The sequence below is a fragment of the Quercus robur genome, chromosome 2 (genome assembly GCF_932294415.1).
Source record: "Quercus robur chromosome 2, dhQueRobu3.1, whole genome shotgun sequence".
In the NCBI taxonomy this organism is placed as follows: Eukaryota; Viridiplantae; Streptophyta; class Magnoliopsida; order Fagales; family Fagaceae; genus Quercus; species Quercus robur.
Window position 1 is genome coordinate 31356845 of NC_065535.1, and position 12663 is coordinate 31369507.

A 12663-nucleotide genomic window follows, 5' to 3' on the forward strand; every position below is an offset into this window, starting at 1 on the left:
GAGACGAAAGAAAAGCAGATGAGAGATCTGTTTGGCAATGAGACGCGTGGCACAAAAGTTATGATGTGTGGACTTTAATTGCTTTACAGGAGCTGAATCTGTCTATGTAATAAATCAATAAAGTGGCTTTTTTGGGCAGTACTGACACCGAGAGGAGAGAGAGAGAGAGAGAGAGATATATAAAGATATAGAAGTACGGTCTAGTGGGAACCACACGGAGTCAAAATGTTAGCTTTTGTCAAACGGCCCAGTCGGCCCTAGCCTAAAAGTGTAATGTAAATGTGTACGTCTCTCGCTACTATTTCTTCTGTATTATTTTGTGGGAGCTCTTTATAACAACACCCTTCTGATTTTTTTTTTTTATGTAACAATTTGTTTACGGTTGTGTTTACAAACTTGGATTTGGATTTGGAATTTAAATTAAAAAAATTTGTTAAACTCTGCACTCTGCAGCTATAAATACCACCAAAGCTGCAGACCAAACTTAGTCTCAGCATAGTAATTCAAAATCATTCTTTTCAATACCAAGAAAAAAAAAATCTCCTCCATTTCCTATTCCCTGAGTACCTCAGCTTTCCTCCATGATTAACTCTGTTCCTCCAATAACTTTCCCTCTCATGATCTCTGTTCTCAAAGGTTATTAACCCAAAAAATTTCTTCTTCTGTGAACAACCCAATATCTCTTTTGAGTTTTTCACAAATCCACATAATTCCTTTGCTTAAACTTTCATATCTTCTCTGTTTTCCTTTGCCCATAACCTCTGGTTACCAATTTTCATCATATCTAGGGGAAAAAAGGACCAATTTTTAGTGTCCTTGTTTCCTACACGTTGTTGTCCAACTTTTTTTTTTTTTTTTTTTTTCCTTTCTATACTCCACTTTTCCTTGAAAACAAAGCTTTAAATTTTGCCATAACCATGGATACAAACCAAGACCAAAACATTCCTCTTACAAACACTGATGGTGCTGATATCCGATCCTCGTTATCTCAACTCATATTAACAGGCGGCACTAGCACTTTGGATTCAATATTCTCTCATTGCAGCCCATCAAACGCTATCACTAACCCTGTTTTTGAGCCTCTGGGTTCCTCTGTTTATCTCCACCAGAGAGATCTTCTACAAAAACTCTGGCAAGAAAACCGACCAAGCAGTTTGCTTAATCATACTTCTTTGAATATCCCACTTCAGAGCTCTGTATGCACAAGCAGTTACAAAAGTCCCTGCAAGAAAAAGCTATACAGGGGAGTGAGACAGAGACATTGGGGCAAATGGGTTGCTGAGATTAGACTACCCCAGAACAGAATGAGAGTCTGGTTGGGTACTTATGAGACGGCAGAAGCCGCGGCTTATGCTTATGATCGTGCCGCTTATAAGCTTCGTGGCGAATATGCACGCTTGAATTTCCCAAATCTTAAGGATCCAAGTAAGTTAGGATTCGGAGATTGTGCTAGATTGAATGCTTTGAAGAGCTCAGTTGATGCGAAAATTCAAGCAATTTGTCAAAAGGTGAAAAGAGAGAAAGCTAAAAAGAATGCAAAGAAAAGCACAGGTGGTGGCGGTGGTGATGGTAGCAGTTCTAGTAGTAAAATTGAGAAAAAAATGAAGGTGGACTCATCATCGTCTTCGTCATCGTTATCGGTGCCACTGTCACCATTGGTTTTTGGTGATAGTTGGGGCAGTGAATTGTTATCACCTGCAGTTTCTGAAGATGGGTTTTGGAGGTGTGAGAATTCACCTTCCTCTGTTTCGACAGAGTGTCCAATGGCAATGGCACTGGCAGAGGAATCAGATTTAGAAGGCTGTTCACTGGCAAAGATGCCTTCGTTTGATCCCGACTTGATCTGGGAAGTTCTTGCTGATCAGAGGACTATGTGTTTCGGACGCTGAATTGTCAAAATGCTTGCAAGTTTTGGAGGAATTTTCTTTGAATGTGAGGCAGGATTTTTAAGTGTATATGGTGGTGATGAGGTCCGTAGTCTGTAGGCAGATGCTTTAATTTCCTAGTTTCTTATTCCAATCTAATGTCGATTTGTGAGGGTTTTTTCTAGCTTAGTTAGGGGCCATTAGGTTATGTTTTAGCCTTCTGCTTTTTGTTTGAAGGCTTTAAGAATTATCTTTGAGCTAGTTACCCTCCTACACAGAGTGATGTAAGATTATACTGTACGTGGTCACTTGTTAGTTAAATCTATTTCTATGTTATTTCTGTAATAAAAGTCTTAATAGTTTTTGTATTAATTTATACTAATAAATACATTTCCAAGCAGATGTTAATGTGTTATAAAGCAACTGTTCAAGGCTAAACTTGAAACCTAATTCCTGCCAATTAATTACACGTTTCACATGACGTATGCCCAGTGTAATGACCAATAACAAAACAACCTGATCTCTTATCTTTGAGAGTTAAGAGTCTGCCCACGTTTCATAGCTAATCCTCCATACCTCTTAAATATTAAGAAGCTGTGTATGAAGAGGTGGTCCAAGTCCTGTGCCCACTGCCCTATTCGAGTGACTGAGAGATAATGAAGATATTTAGAACGACAGCAAAATTGTAAAGCAGTTCCGTGCAGTATCTTACTTTTGTGCCATTGTGATTCCTATGCTTGATATATGATAGAAGGTAGCTACAGATGAAAGAAATTAAAGTTGGGCTATTATTCAAATGACAATAATAAAGTAGGAAAACACACAAAAGAAAGGTGAAACTGAAGTGCTTCGTTTGGTTGTATCTCAGAGGTTTTTCCAATATCCTTGAGAAATAGACTATAAAATGCCCAATTCAGTACGCAAACTTGATGGTGACCCCAAGTGAATTTTAATGTCAATTTCAAGTTAAATCTTCATTGGCCCTAATTCAATTGTAAGGGATTTGTTTTATCAAGCAGCAAATTAACAGGATAAGATGCAAGACTGCCTACTTTTTGACTTCCAACTAATTATAAGTTTAGAAGTAAATTTCAAAGATGATGGAGAAGTAAGCTTGACACCAGATAACTCCAAAGAATCATGAGAAAAATTCTTAGCAGCTTTCTTGAGATAACTGATATATTAGGCAGCTGCTGTAATAGGCTCACATGCAAGTAGATTAGAAATTGTCATTCTTACAGTCAAACTATTAAGCAATTTCTACAAACAGTGATTTCTGGTTATGACTAGAATGAATTCTATGCTCCGGTATGAGAGAATTACATCGCAACAGGAAAAATTAGGCGAAACTCAACTTAGCTCCAGCAGTCTTTGTTCATGCTCATATATGGCCCTATCTTTATCAAACAATCTTCTGAACCACTTATTGGCAAGAAATATAAGACATCCAAGGGAATGTACTGAAATCAGTGGAATTTAAATGCTTTAGAAAATCTCTTTTAACAGCTTTTTTTTTTTTTTTTTTTTTTTTGGGAAAAGTATCTTCTGCTAAATGGTGACCCACAACATGCACTTTCTTTTTTTGTAAGGGCGCACTGGCAGGTCTTGAAAAAAGTGAAGCATTCTTGCAAGTTGCAATATTGTAGCAGCAGAGTACTACATGAAATTTTGCATGGGCATTAACCACAGTTTACAGTAAACAAAAGAAAGGTACCAGCAAGCTACACAACACGTTGATCCTGTTTTCTGGACAAGATATGGTATATAATTTCATCATGATTATAGCACCTCATAAAAAAATAATTTTACATAAAATAAGAGGACCTCTAATGGCCGGATACAAGCTGATTAGAAACTTAGAAAAGCACTACCAGGTCAGAGAAGTCTTTGAGTGTTGCAGTTTTGCATTGTAAGAATTTTCTATCTCCTCCTGCAACATTCATAAATTGCATGGTTAACCTAATGTTTCCTCACCAAAACTAGCATCTTCAACAGAATGTTTATTTAAGGGGCTCATCCATTTTATATTGCATGTTAAGCATACACATAAGAGGAGGAAACAGACATGTATAAGTAACTTTCTTGACATTCTTTGACAAAGGAGGGAGAAAACTTCATTTTGAAAAGCTAGAAATTTGTTTATCAAGTTTCTTGTATGGATAGCAGTAGCTGAGGAAGTTCTAACAGGAGCATTAACAAAGCCTACCCTTTCACAAAAAGTCTGTGTTTTATCTAACACTGAATATTCTTAATCAGCATAGCCTAGAATAGTTCAAAACATAGCCTAAGGACCATGAAATCAAAGATCAATAATGCTGCCTAAAATTTGTAATAAGCTATATGCCAAGACAATTCTGATGGCAATTTCCTAAATCAACATACAAAGGGATAATGAGAGAGAGTAGGCATACCTTGCAAGACTTTAGTAGAGGCTGCAAGAATGATGATCTGAAAAACCTGATTGATTTTCCAAGTGAGGTTCTATCCCATTCTGCTGTCAAGCAACAAAATTTACATCGTCAGTGATACTGGAGAAAAATCCAAACGGTATCTATATTAAAGTGAGCATGCAGTAAAAGGGATTACCCTGCAAAACCTAAAACAGAAGTTGACCAACCATACAACTATATGACCTCCAATTCAAATTCCCGGATGTCATCAAGTCCCATACTAATTAAGGAAAACCATAATGGAAAGGAAGCCCCACCCTTGCATCAACTATTTTTTATTTTCAGATTGCTTTTTGTGAACCACCAAAAATTTGATAGGACGCATAAAAACTTGGGTAGCTAAAATAGTGATGCAAAGGCAATGGAAAAACTGTAAATAATGTCCTAGTTTTGTATTAACATACCATCATCATCTGTTCCCAAACCTCCCATGTTAATTTCCTCTAAGAGCTGTAAATTCAACAAAATCAAATAACACTTCATGAGAAACAAGAGACAAATTCCATATAGAAGTTCAAGATCTACATCATTATAACAAAATATAAATTGAACTAGGATGAGAATTTTTCAAACCATTCACCTTGGATTTAAAAATCTTCCTGGCAAGCAATCATTCAAATGAATAAATAAAAATTTATTTCATCAAAAGTACCTTGGAGAGGGTTGGTACTGCAGTAGGATCAAATTCCTCGCAACGATTCGGATCAATAGGAACACAAACACGACCTGGAATAATGAGAATAAATTACTATACAATACCATTATGAGCCACATAACTAAGCAATATCTACCATAACAGATGGCAGTTAATATTACTTATCAGAGGTTTCTTATGATAAGCATATAACTTTCATCACTAGTATTTGATAACTAATATTACTAGTTTAGGTTTAAAAACTTTGGTATTCAAAGCAAAACAAAACCCTTTATATTTTCCAAAAAATTATCTAGCAGCGTATTTTCAAGTTAAAAAAAAAAAAAAACTAAAAATGGTCACTAATATCTGATATGGATTACGGGCATATGCTCCAGGTGCTAACCTGTCTTTGGATGTATGCAGAATGGTGCTTTTAGCAAATGGTTCATGTGTTTTGAAACCTAATACCAACAACAGATAGGTCAGATGAAGAGTTAGTATACATATGTCAGATATAACAGGCTTGATTGTCTAAGGAGTATACAACCATTATTTGTATCAAGTTATGATCCTGAGAAGAATGTACACTTTGAAAAAGTAAGAGTAATAGCATAAACCTCCATATCGAGTCGAGGGTAACTAAAAGAGAATACAATCTCTTCAACACACTTTCCCAGTCCTGGTGCCTGAAATAGGGAAAGATGTAAAACAAAATTAAGTTTCCATTAAAATTCCTTAACAAGATTATAAATGTTCTTGTCCTAGTCCTTCCATAAACACATCATTAAACCATTGTCACAACTATGGTTATCCTAAGTATTCCAACATTCAGCTCCTTCAAATCCCTTCCACTGCCTGTTTGCTATCCATTGCATAGATGGAACTCAGCAACGAGCACTAGGCTTAATGCCTTCCTTAATTTCTTTGTTCCTAAGAAAATCACAACAATTAAGGCCCTATCTAAGATGACCTAATTAAGGCTGAAGATTTGATAAGATTTGATGTGCACATTTGTAGAAAAAAGGGTAGTCTACCAGATTATAAAAGTTCCATTAAAATGTAAAACAAAATTAAGTTTCCATTAAAATTCCTTAACAAGATTATAAAAGTTCTTGTCCTAGTCTTTCCATAAACGCATCATTAAACCATTGTCACAACTATGGTTATCCAAAGTATTCCAACATTCAGCTCCTTCAAATCCCTTCCATTGCCTGTTTGCTATCCCATTGCATAGATGGAACTCAGCAACGAGCACTAGGCTTAATGCCTTCCTTAATTTCTTTGTTCCTAAGAAAAATCACAACAATTAAGGCCCTATCTAAGATGAACTAATTAAGGCTGCAAATTTGATACGATTTGATGTGCACATTTGTAGAAAAAAGGGCAGTCTACAAATTGTATCACAAAAGAATTCAACAGCTTAGGCTTAGGCCCAGACAATCATACAATGCAATCCACAAAACACTTTGCTGACATCAGTTCTATCAAATTGTTTTAAGCAATTTCTATGTTATTAGAATCCAATAATATCAACCAAGTGGCAAAAAGAAATAACGTGATCTCAAAGATGGCTGAAAAATCCCCTATTCCAGTTGAGGCATCTGGTTGCCTCAGAGAAATACATAATTAAAATCCCTGTCTACATCCTAGTTTTCTACTTTCTTCTACTAGGTTAGTGTGGCACATAAGTCCAAAGTTGATTACAAGATTCCTAGCAAGAGATAGTTGTGCTACACTAGAAATTCCATACCTTCTGTTTTCCTGATTTCAGTATCTTTTTTACATGTTTCCATCGATCAACATTAATGTTTTCTTTTGAAATGGAGGACTTTTTGTTGTCTTGCCACTTCCCCCGTAGTTCAGAAGTAATAGCTGCAAGGATAGCTTCACATATAATACTTCACTAACCATGAGCATAGAACATATTATATATGAAAAGGGAAAAGAAATTGTGTACATTCATCAGGAATCATTTCTAAGATCTTCTCATATCTCTCCTCAGTTGAAAATAAGCTTTGATTTGAAAGCAAATTTCCCTCAAAGAATTCCTCCAGGACTTTGTATGATCTCCTGTAGAGATGGAATATGTCTTAGTAGAGGATACAATTGGCCTAGAATTAAAAAGTCAATGCATACTAACACTTACAAAAGGAACGGATGTAAGGCAGAACTTGTTAAAGACACCTTTTTCTGACTATTTTCATTTCCCTGATCAGAGTACAGAAAATTCCACTAAACTTTATGAAAAAATATTCCTCCAAATTAAAAGTTTGTCAAAACAGTATAACCCACCTTGTATACACGGAAATATTCAGCAATAGATGACCTCTGTTCATTCGTCAACCTACAGGAGTAATGGCAATACAGTTTGAATCTTTGAGCATCGTGAACAAAGAACTTGAAAAAGAAATTTCAGAATTTGATTATTTAATGTACAACCTTCTTGCTTTCGGATCACAAACCCAACAATGAACACCACGTCGACCACTATATACCCAGAGAATGTGATTAAAACCAAAATCATCTGCAACAAATTATTTAGAGCAACGTGGAAAATCAATCAACTGAAAACATAAGGCTTCTATAAAACCATATGACTATACAATTAGTAAAAAATATGATAATAAAAAAATTAATATATAGGTCCAACATTGTCCTGTGAGTTCCAAATACAAAAAAGCCAGTATTCAATATCCTCCTTAATGTATGGATTCTTGTTAGAAAAAGCATATGAACTAGTGTTTCTTTAAGATCTCATACAGTGAGTCAAGTATGGAGAGCTTCTGACTCTACATAATAGCCCTCCTCATTAACGTAGGTTGAAAATTATAGAATTGTGGAGTAACTTTCAAGCAATATGTCTCCACATTAATAGCCCCCTAAAATGTTTGCCATGGAGCCTCTTTCATTGTGTATATTTAAAACACAGTCCCTGAAAGATCTAACATCCATCTAACTTGTCAATATAAGACATCAGATACTAATTAATATTATTCTATTTACTTGATGCATATGGATAAAAAAACCCATACCTCTGAGGGCAGGATCAATCACTTTGATGGCAATTGTCATTAGTGTCCAGCATTTTAAGCAAACATCAGCTCCAGAGCAGCAATATCTAACATCATCATAGTCTGTCATATCCTGTGGATATAAGTCTACATCAAGCATCTCAAACAAGTCGACACACTCAAATATTCGGTAAATTACTGTCTATTTAAAAACTCTCAAAACATTTGCCAATGAGCACTAGCTCAAATGGCACCTCCTCTTGCAAAAGCGAAGTGGAGGGTGAGATAGTGAGTTCAAGACCATCCCGCCACCCACTGGTGCATTTGTAACTTACCAATCAAACAATTAAAAAAAAAATCCAAAGTCTTGATCAACTTACTATATCAAAAACAAGCTCCTTCTCCACCGGAGTGAAAACATTATTGCCACTTTGTGCATACGCGTGCCTCTTTGCAGGCTACAGAATATAAGTGATTAAAAAAAGAATAGGGCTGTTAATACATAGGCAAACAAGGGCAAAAATTGCAATTCACAATAAACCACATTGCCACAGAGAGGAACCCTAGCATTTAGTTCCAGGCTTTGTTATGCTTAACAAACATCAATACACAAAATTGATTCCAAAATCATGCATGTACTAATTACAAACCCAAGTCATTACATGTACTATAAGAAAATTGAAAACTTTTAACTTGTGGCAAGTATGTATTAAACCAAAATTGTTGCTATCTTTCATTTAAACAAGCAAGTATAAATTGGAAAACCAACTAGATATAACTAAATTATCTACTAAATCATGCTCGCTAACAGCTAAAACAATTCAACTTACATCAACGCTGTACACTGGCCCAATATCTATTTTAAATGGACACTTCTCCTTGATGGAATTTTCAAGTTGGGACGCGCTGTTGAAAGACTGGAAGCGCAGATAAATGTCATTATCTAATGTAAACGAAAATTCTCTCCGGCCGAAATAGGACTCATCACAGCCAGGATGCTTCCCATCTATAAACACCAATCCAGCACATATTCAGCAAAGAAACAAATACGCTAAAATATTGTTTCCATCCTTAAAGTTTGCACGAATTTCATTTTTCATCCCTAATTTTTTTTCAAGAACCTTTTTCAACCTAACTAATTTTTCTTTTTAAATAAATAATTTAGGGATGAAAAAAGATATTTTTCAAAGTTTAAGGACTAAATGCCTTTCAATAGTTTAAGGACGAAATTGAACTTCTAGTTTAGGCTTGAAAAATTAAATTCATGCAAAATTTAGGACAAAAAACAGTATTTTAGCCAAACAAATACAAAACTTCTAAGCATAAACACACAGAGCAATATTAGGAAATGTGATTTTTTACCATTTCCATAAGACATCCATTTGAATATATCTGCATGCGGAAATAGTTTTCCTGGCACAAAATTGAACAAACAAACAAATAAATTATTTAATTAAGTAAAAAAAAAATTGAAGATTCTCACTGAAATTCAAACCTAGCTAGATTTGTATAATACAGAAGCAATAATTAAAGAAAATAAATCGGAGAAATATATATGTAATTTACCGTAATAGACTTTGAGATAATTGGCGTTGAAACCGTCAGGAACGGCGTTCAATTCGCTCCGATCACCGTTCATAAGTTCGCGCTGATCGATCTCCATGTCTGCGGTTCCATTCTCGATTTCCTCTTTGGTCATTTCGAGTACTACACACCTTTACTTTTTCTCTTTCAGATTTCACAAACAAAATCGCTCTGTGAAAATCAAACACAGAATAAGAACTGGTTAGAGAGAGAGAGAGAGAGAGAGAGAGAGAGAGAGAGTGCTTCGTTCGTGAAATTGCAGGCGTTGGTTGGTTGTGGTTGAGATCTGAGGGTCAGAATAGGAATGAATTAAAGTATCAAAATGGCGGGAACACTAGATAAATAAGTCCTTTTTGGGCGCGAAAGATTTTAGGGGAAGAACGAGACTACCAGTGCGAGAGTTTAAAATAAATAAATAAATAAAATCACCGTGCGGCATTTGAGATTAAAGGCCCATGAGATGTTGGACCAGTTTTAAGCCCAATAATTTAATTTTTCTAATGTATAATAAAAGTTGAGTTTAGACGTTGCGATTGCGTCAAGTGACTTCACCAAATTGATTTTTTTTTTTAATTTTTAGATTTTAAAAAGAAAAAACTTATATATATATATATATATAAAAGTCTAATACATCTTAAATTGCAACAACGTATATTACACTTAAAAAAAAAAAAAGATCTAATGCATCTTGAATTGCAGCAGCGTCTAATTCTTAATTTTTTGTATTATATAAAAAAAAAATCAGCAACGTAGTGTATTATAAAAAAAGTCTATTATAGAATTCTGTTTAACTAATATTAGATTAATACCAGTCGCTAACCCGTGCGATGCATGGAAAATGTATTGAGTACAATATATAATTTAATCTTTGTTTATTTTACTACAACACCAAAATTGAATTTGTAAAATAAAATCATATAGCTAAAACATTTGTTAACAGCTATACGTTTCAGACATTTATTAAACTATATTATTATTATTATTGTAGGGACACGATTATTTAACGGCCCAAGAATGACGTTGGGCTTGTACAAAAAAAGATCCCTCACAATATGATTTGTAGAGAGTGGGCTTAAAAGGCCTGCCTTTGATCACTGGGCGATGGTTTGGTCCTGATTTTTAGGGGGACTCATGTAAAAAAAGGGGGTTCAGCCAGGACATCCAAGCCCTACAGCTTCATAGCCTGAGGGATTGGACTCCTCGGACCGGGTCCGAGGAGCATTAATGTCTTCCCCCGGTTACCCGGCGATGGGTTTTTTGTAGTGTGCATACATCATTAAGGTGTTTTCACCCCTGGAGTATTTTTTCTGGAGGTGGGATGGGAGACTCTCCTTTTTGGCCATTTTTTCCAGCCCCCCTTCCTGATTACTCTACATTTTCTTTTATACTAGCCTACGTTTGCTATCATTCGTCCACGTGTAGGGTCAACCTTTCCAAGACTGATATTTGTCCCGTCAGTCTAATCCCAGAATCGTTGGGGGTGGTCGAAAAAGCCGAAGAATCCGGTTCTGTTAGGTGCAGAGTCTTAGCTGGGAAGGGTAGTAAGAGCAGCTTTCCCGAGACATTTTAGGCTTTCTTTCAAGTTTGTTCCTATCCCTTTTTTACCCCTCTTCTTAATGGAGCTTTTGGGTCTGCCGAGGACTGAACTGTCCTCGGCTGCATCTCCGGGCCATTTTGTGCTTTATATTATTGGGCTTGGGCCATAGCCTTCTTCGGCTTGGGCCTTTGGATTCCCCATGAGCAAATGGGCCTGGCTCATAAATTATCGGGCCCCATAATAGCTCCTCAAAACCCTGCTGTCCGACCTCCTGGTTGGAGAGGGGGGTTTTGGTAATACCGAGCCTTTATTATGGCTCATTTAATTCAGCCTTTGACCGGCGTTGGCGATTCTTCACCTGCCCAGGAAATGCACCGGTCTACGAGATGTTCCTCTTAATTTGTTCACGATGCGCTCACGCCGTTTGGTTATCCGGAGCGTATCTTTAATAGTTTCCTTTCACGAGACCCCTCATTTAATGGTTACTAACGGCGTGGGGGAGCGGAACGAGCATATTCTTGTTGGCGGATCTCCTTGGAGATCTGAACACATTAAGTATCCTCCTCTTCGTCCCTCATATAAAGAGAAAAAACAAGAGTTGGTTCTCTCATACCTGAATCCCTTAGATTCCTCCCAGAGTTTATTTTTACCCTCTGGCTATACCTCAACCTGTAATACGTTCACCATAGTAATAAGCAATGAAGAAACCATTCCCCTCCCAAAAACACCATGTTCAAGTAAAGCTCGAAATGGCTCGATCAAGGCAAGGATGGCGGAGACTCAAGATTTGTCTCACCTTCCTTTTAGCCAAAATCCGAAGCAGGGACTCGTCACGTCTCATTTTCGGCGTGACTGAGTCGAGGACACCCATTATCAGTACCACCCGCTCTCTCATGAGTATATCTAACATGGCGCCAGTGTGTTAGGAGTCAGGACCAGGGCAGGGACTAAGTGCCCCTGCTTCTTCTTCTCTTCGTTCACTGGCGCCTCCTTTTGCCTCTCTTTCTTCTTCTTTCCACCACCAGATCCATCCTGGTGCTTTTCCTTCTCCCTATTTTGCTCATTTTTCTTCCTTTTCATCTCTTCCCTCTTCTTCTCCTCCTTCTTTTCATTCATCTCCTCCATCTTCCTCATTCATCTCCTCCATCTTCTTCTTCCTTCTCCTTCATCTTCTTCTTCCTTCTCCTTCATCTTTTTCTAAAGAAGGTTCTTCTCTCAATATGGGCAATACTGAGGCAAAGATTGGAGAGACTTTGAAGACGAGTTTAAAAGACACCTGACTGTTTACTTATCTGTATTGCTGATGTTATCGTTGTTTCGGCAGTTCACCTTTTGTATAGGCTTGTTTAAGCCCCTCTTTGTACGTTGTAATACATTTTTATATTAATAAAAATTGTTATCATTTTACTTCGCATGTTATATCTCTATGTTTCCAAAATGATGACGCAATGCATAGACATACAGTCTTGTAAATTCTTTTTATTTTTAAACCGTGATCGATGTCTAGGACCAAAGTTCCAGTCAATAAAAAGATCTTGCTCTGTGTTTATAAAAATAATCCTGCTCAATAATACTGAAT

General features: G+C 36.5%; 2 protein-coding genes across 3 annotated transcripts; one reads left to right on the forward strand and one right to left on the reverse strand.

Annotated features, from left to right (window-relative positions):
• The first annotated feature begins 369 nt into the window (after positions 1–369).
• On the forward strand, positions 370–2237 carry LOC126713330 (ethylene-responsive transcription factor ERF061). The gene has a single exon (XM_050413066.1). It carries the CDS (start codon positions 918–920, stop codon positions 1887–1889), a length of 972 nt encoding a protein of 323 aa, XP_050269023.1. The 5' UTR covers positions 370–917; the 3' UTR covers positions 1890–2237.
• Positions 2238–3470: 1233 nt separating this feature from the next.
• On the reverse strand, positions 3471–9906 carry LOC126713329 (uncharacterized). Of its 2 annotated transcripts, none has more exons than XM_050413065.1 (16): positions 9530–9906; positions 9326–9376; positions 8794–8969; positions 8344–8421; positions 7985–8096; positions 7392–7476; positions 7245–7296; positions 7099–7160; positions 6910–7022; positions 6703–6824; positions 5570–5638; positions 5356–5413; positions 4968–5041; positions 4720–4765; positions 4277–4356; positions 3471–3795 (listed from the first exon to the last, which is right to left on the reverse strand). In XM_050413065.1, the coding sequence occupies exons 1-16, from the start codon at positions 9660–9662 to the stop codon at positions 3733–3735; spliced, it is 1374 nt and encodes a 457-aa protein (XP_050269022.1). In that variant the 5' UTR covers positions 9663–9906; the 3' UTR covers positions 3471–3732. The 2 variants fall into 2 exon arrangements, with proteins under 2 accessions (XP_050269022.1, XP_050269021.1); XM_050413064.1 differs by having other exon boundaries at positions 4277–4359.
• Positions 9907–12663: the final 2757 nt, after the last annotated feature.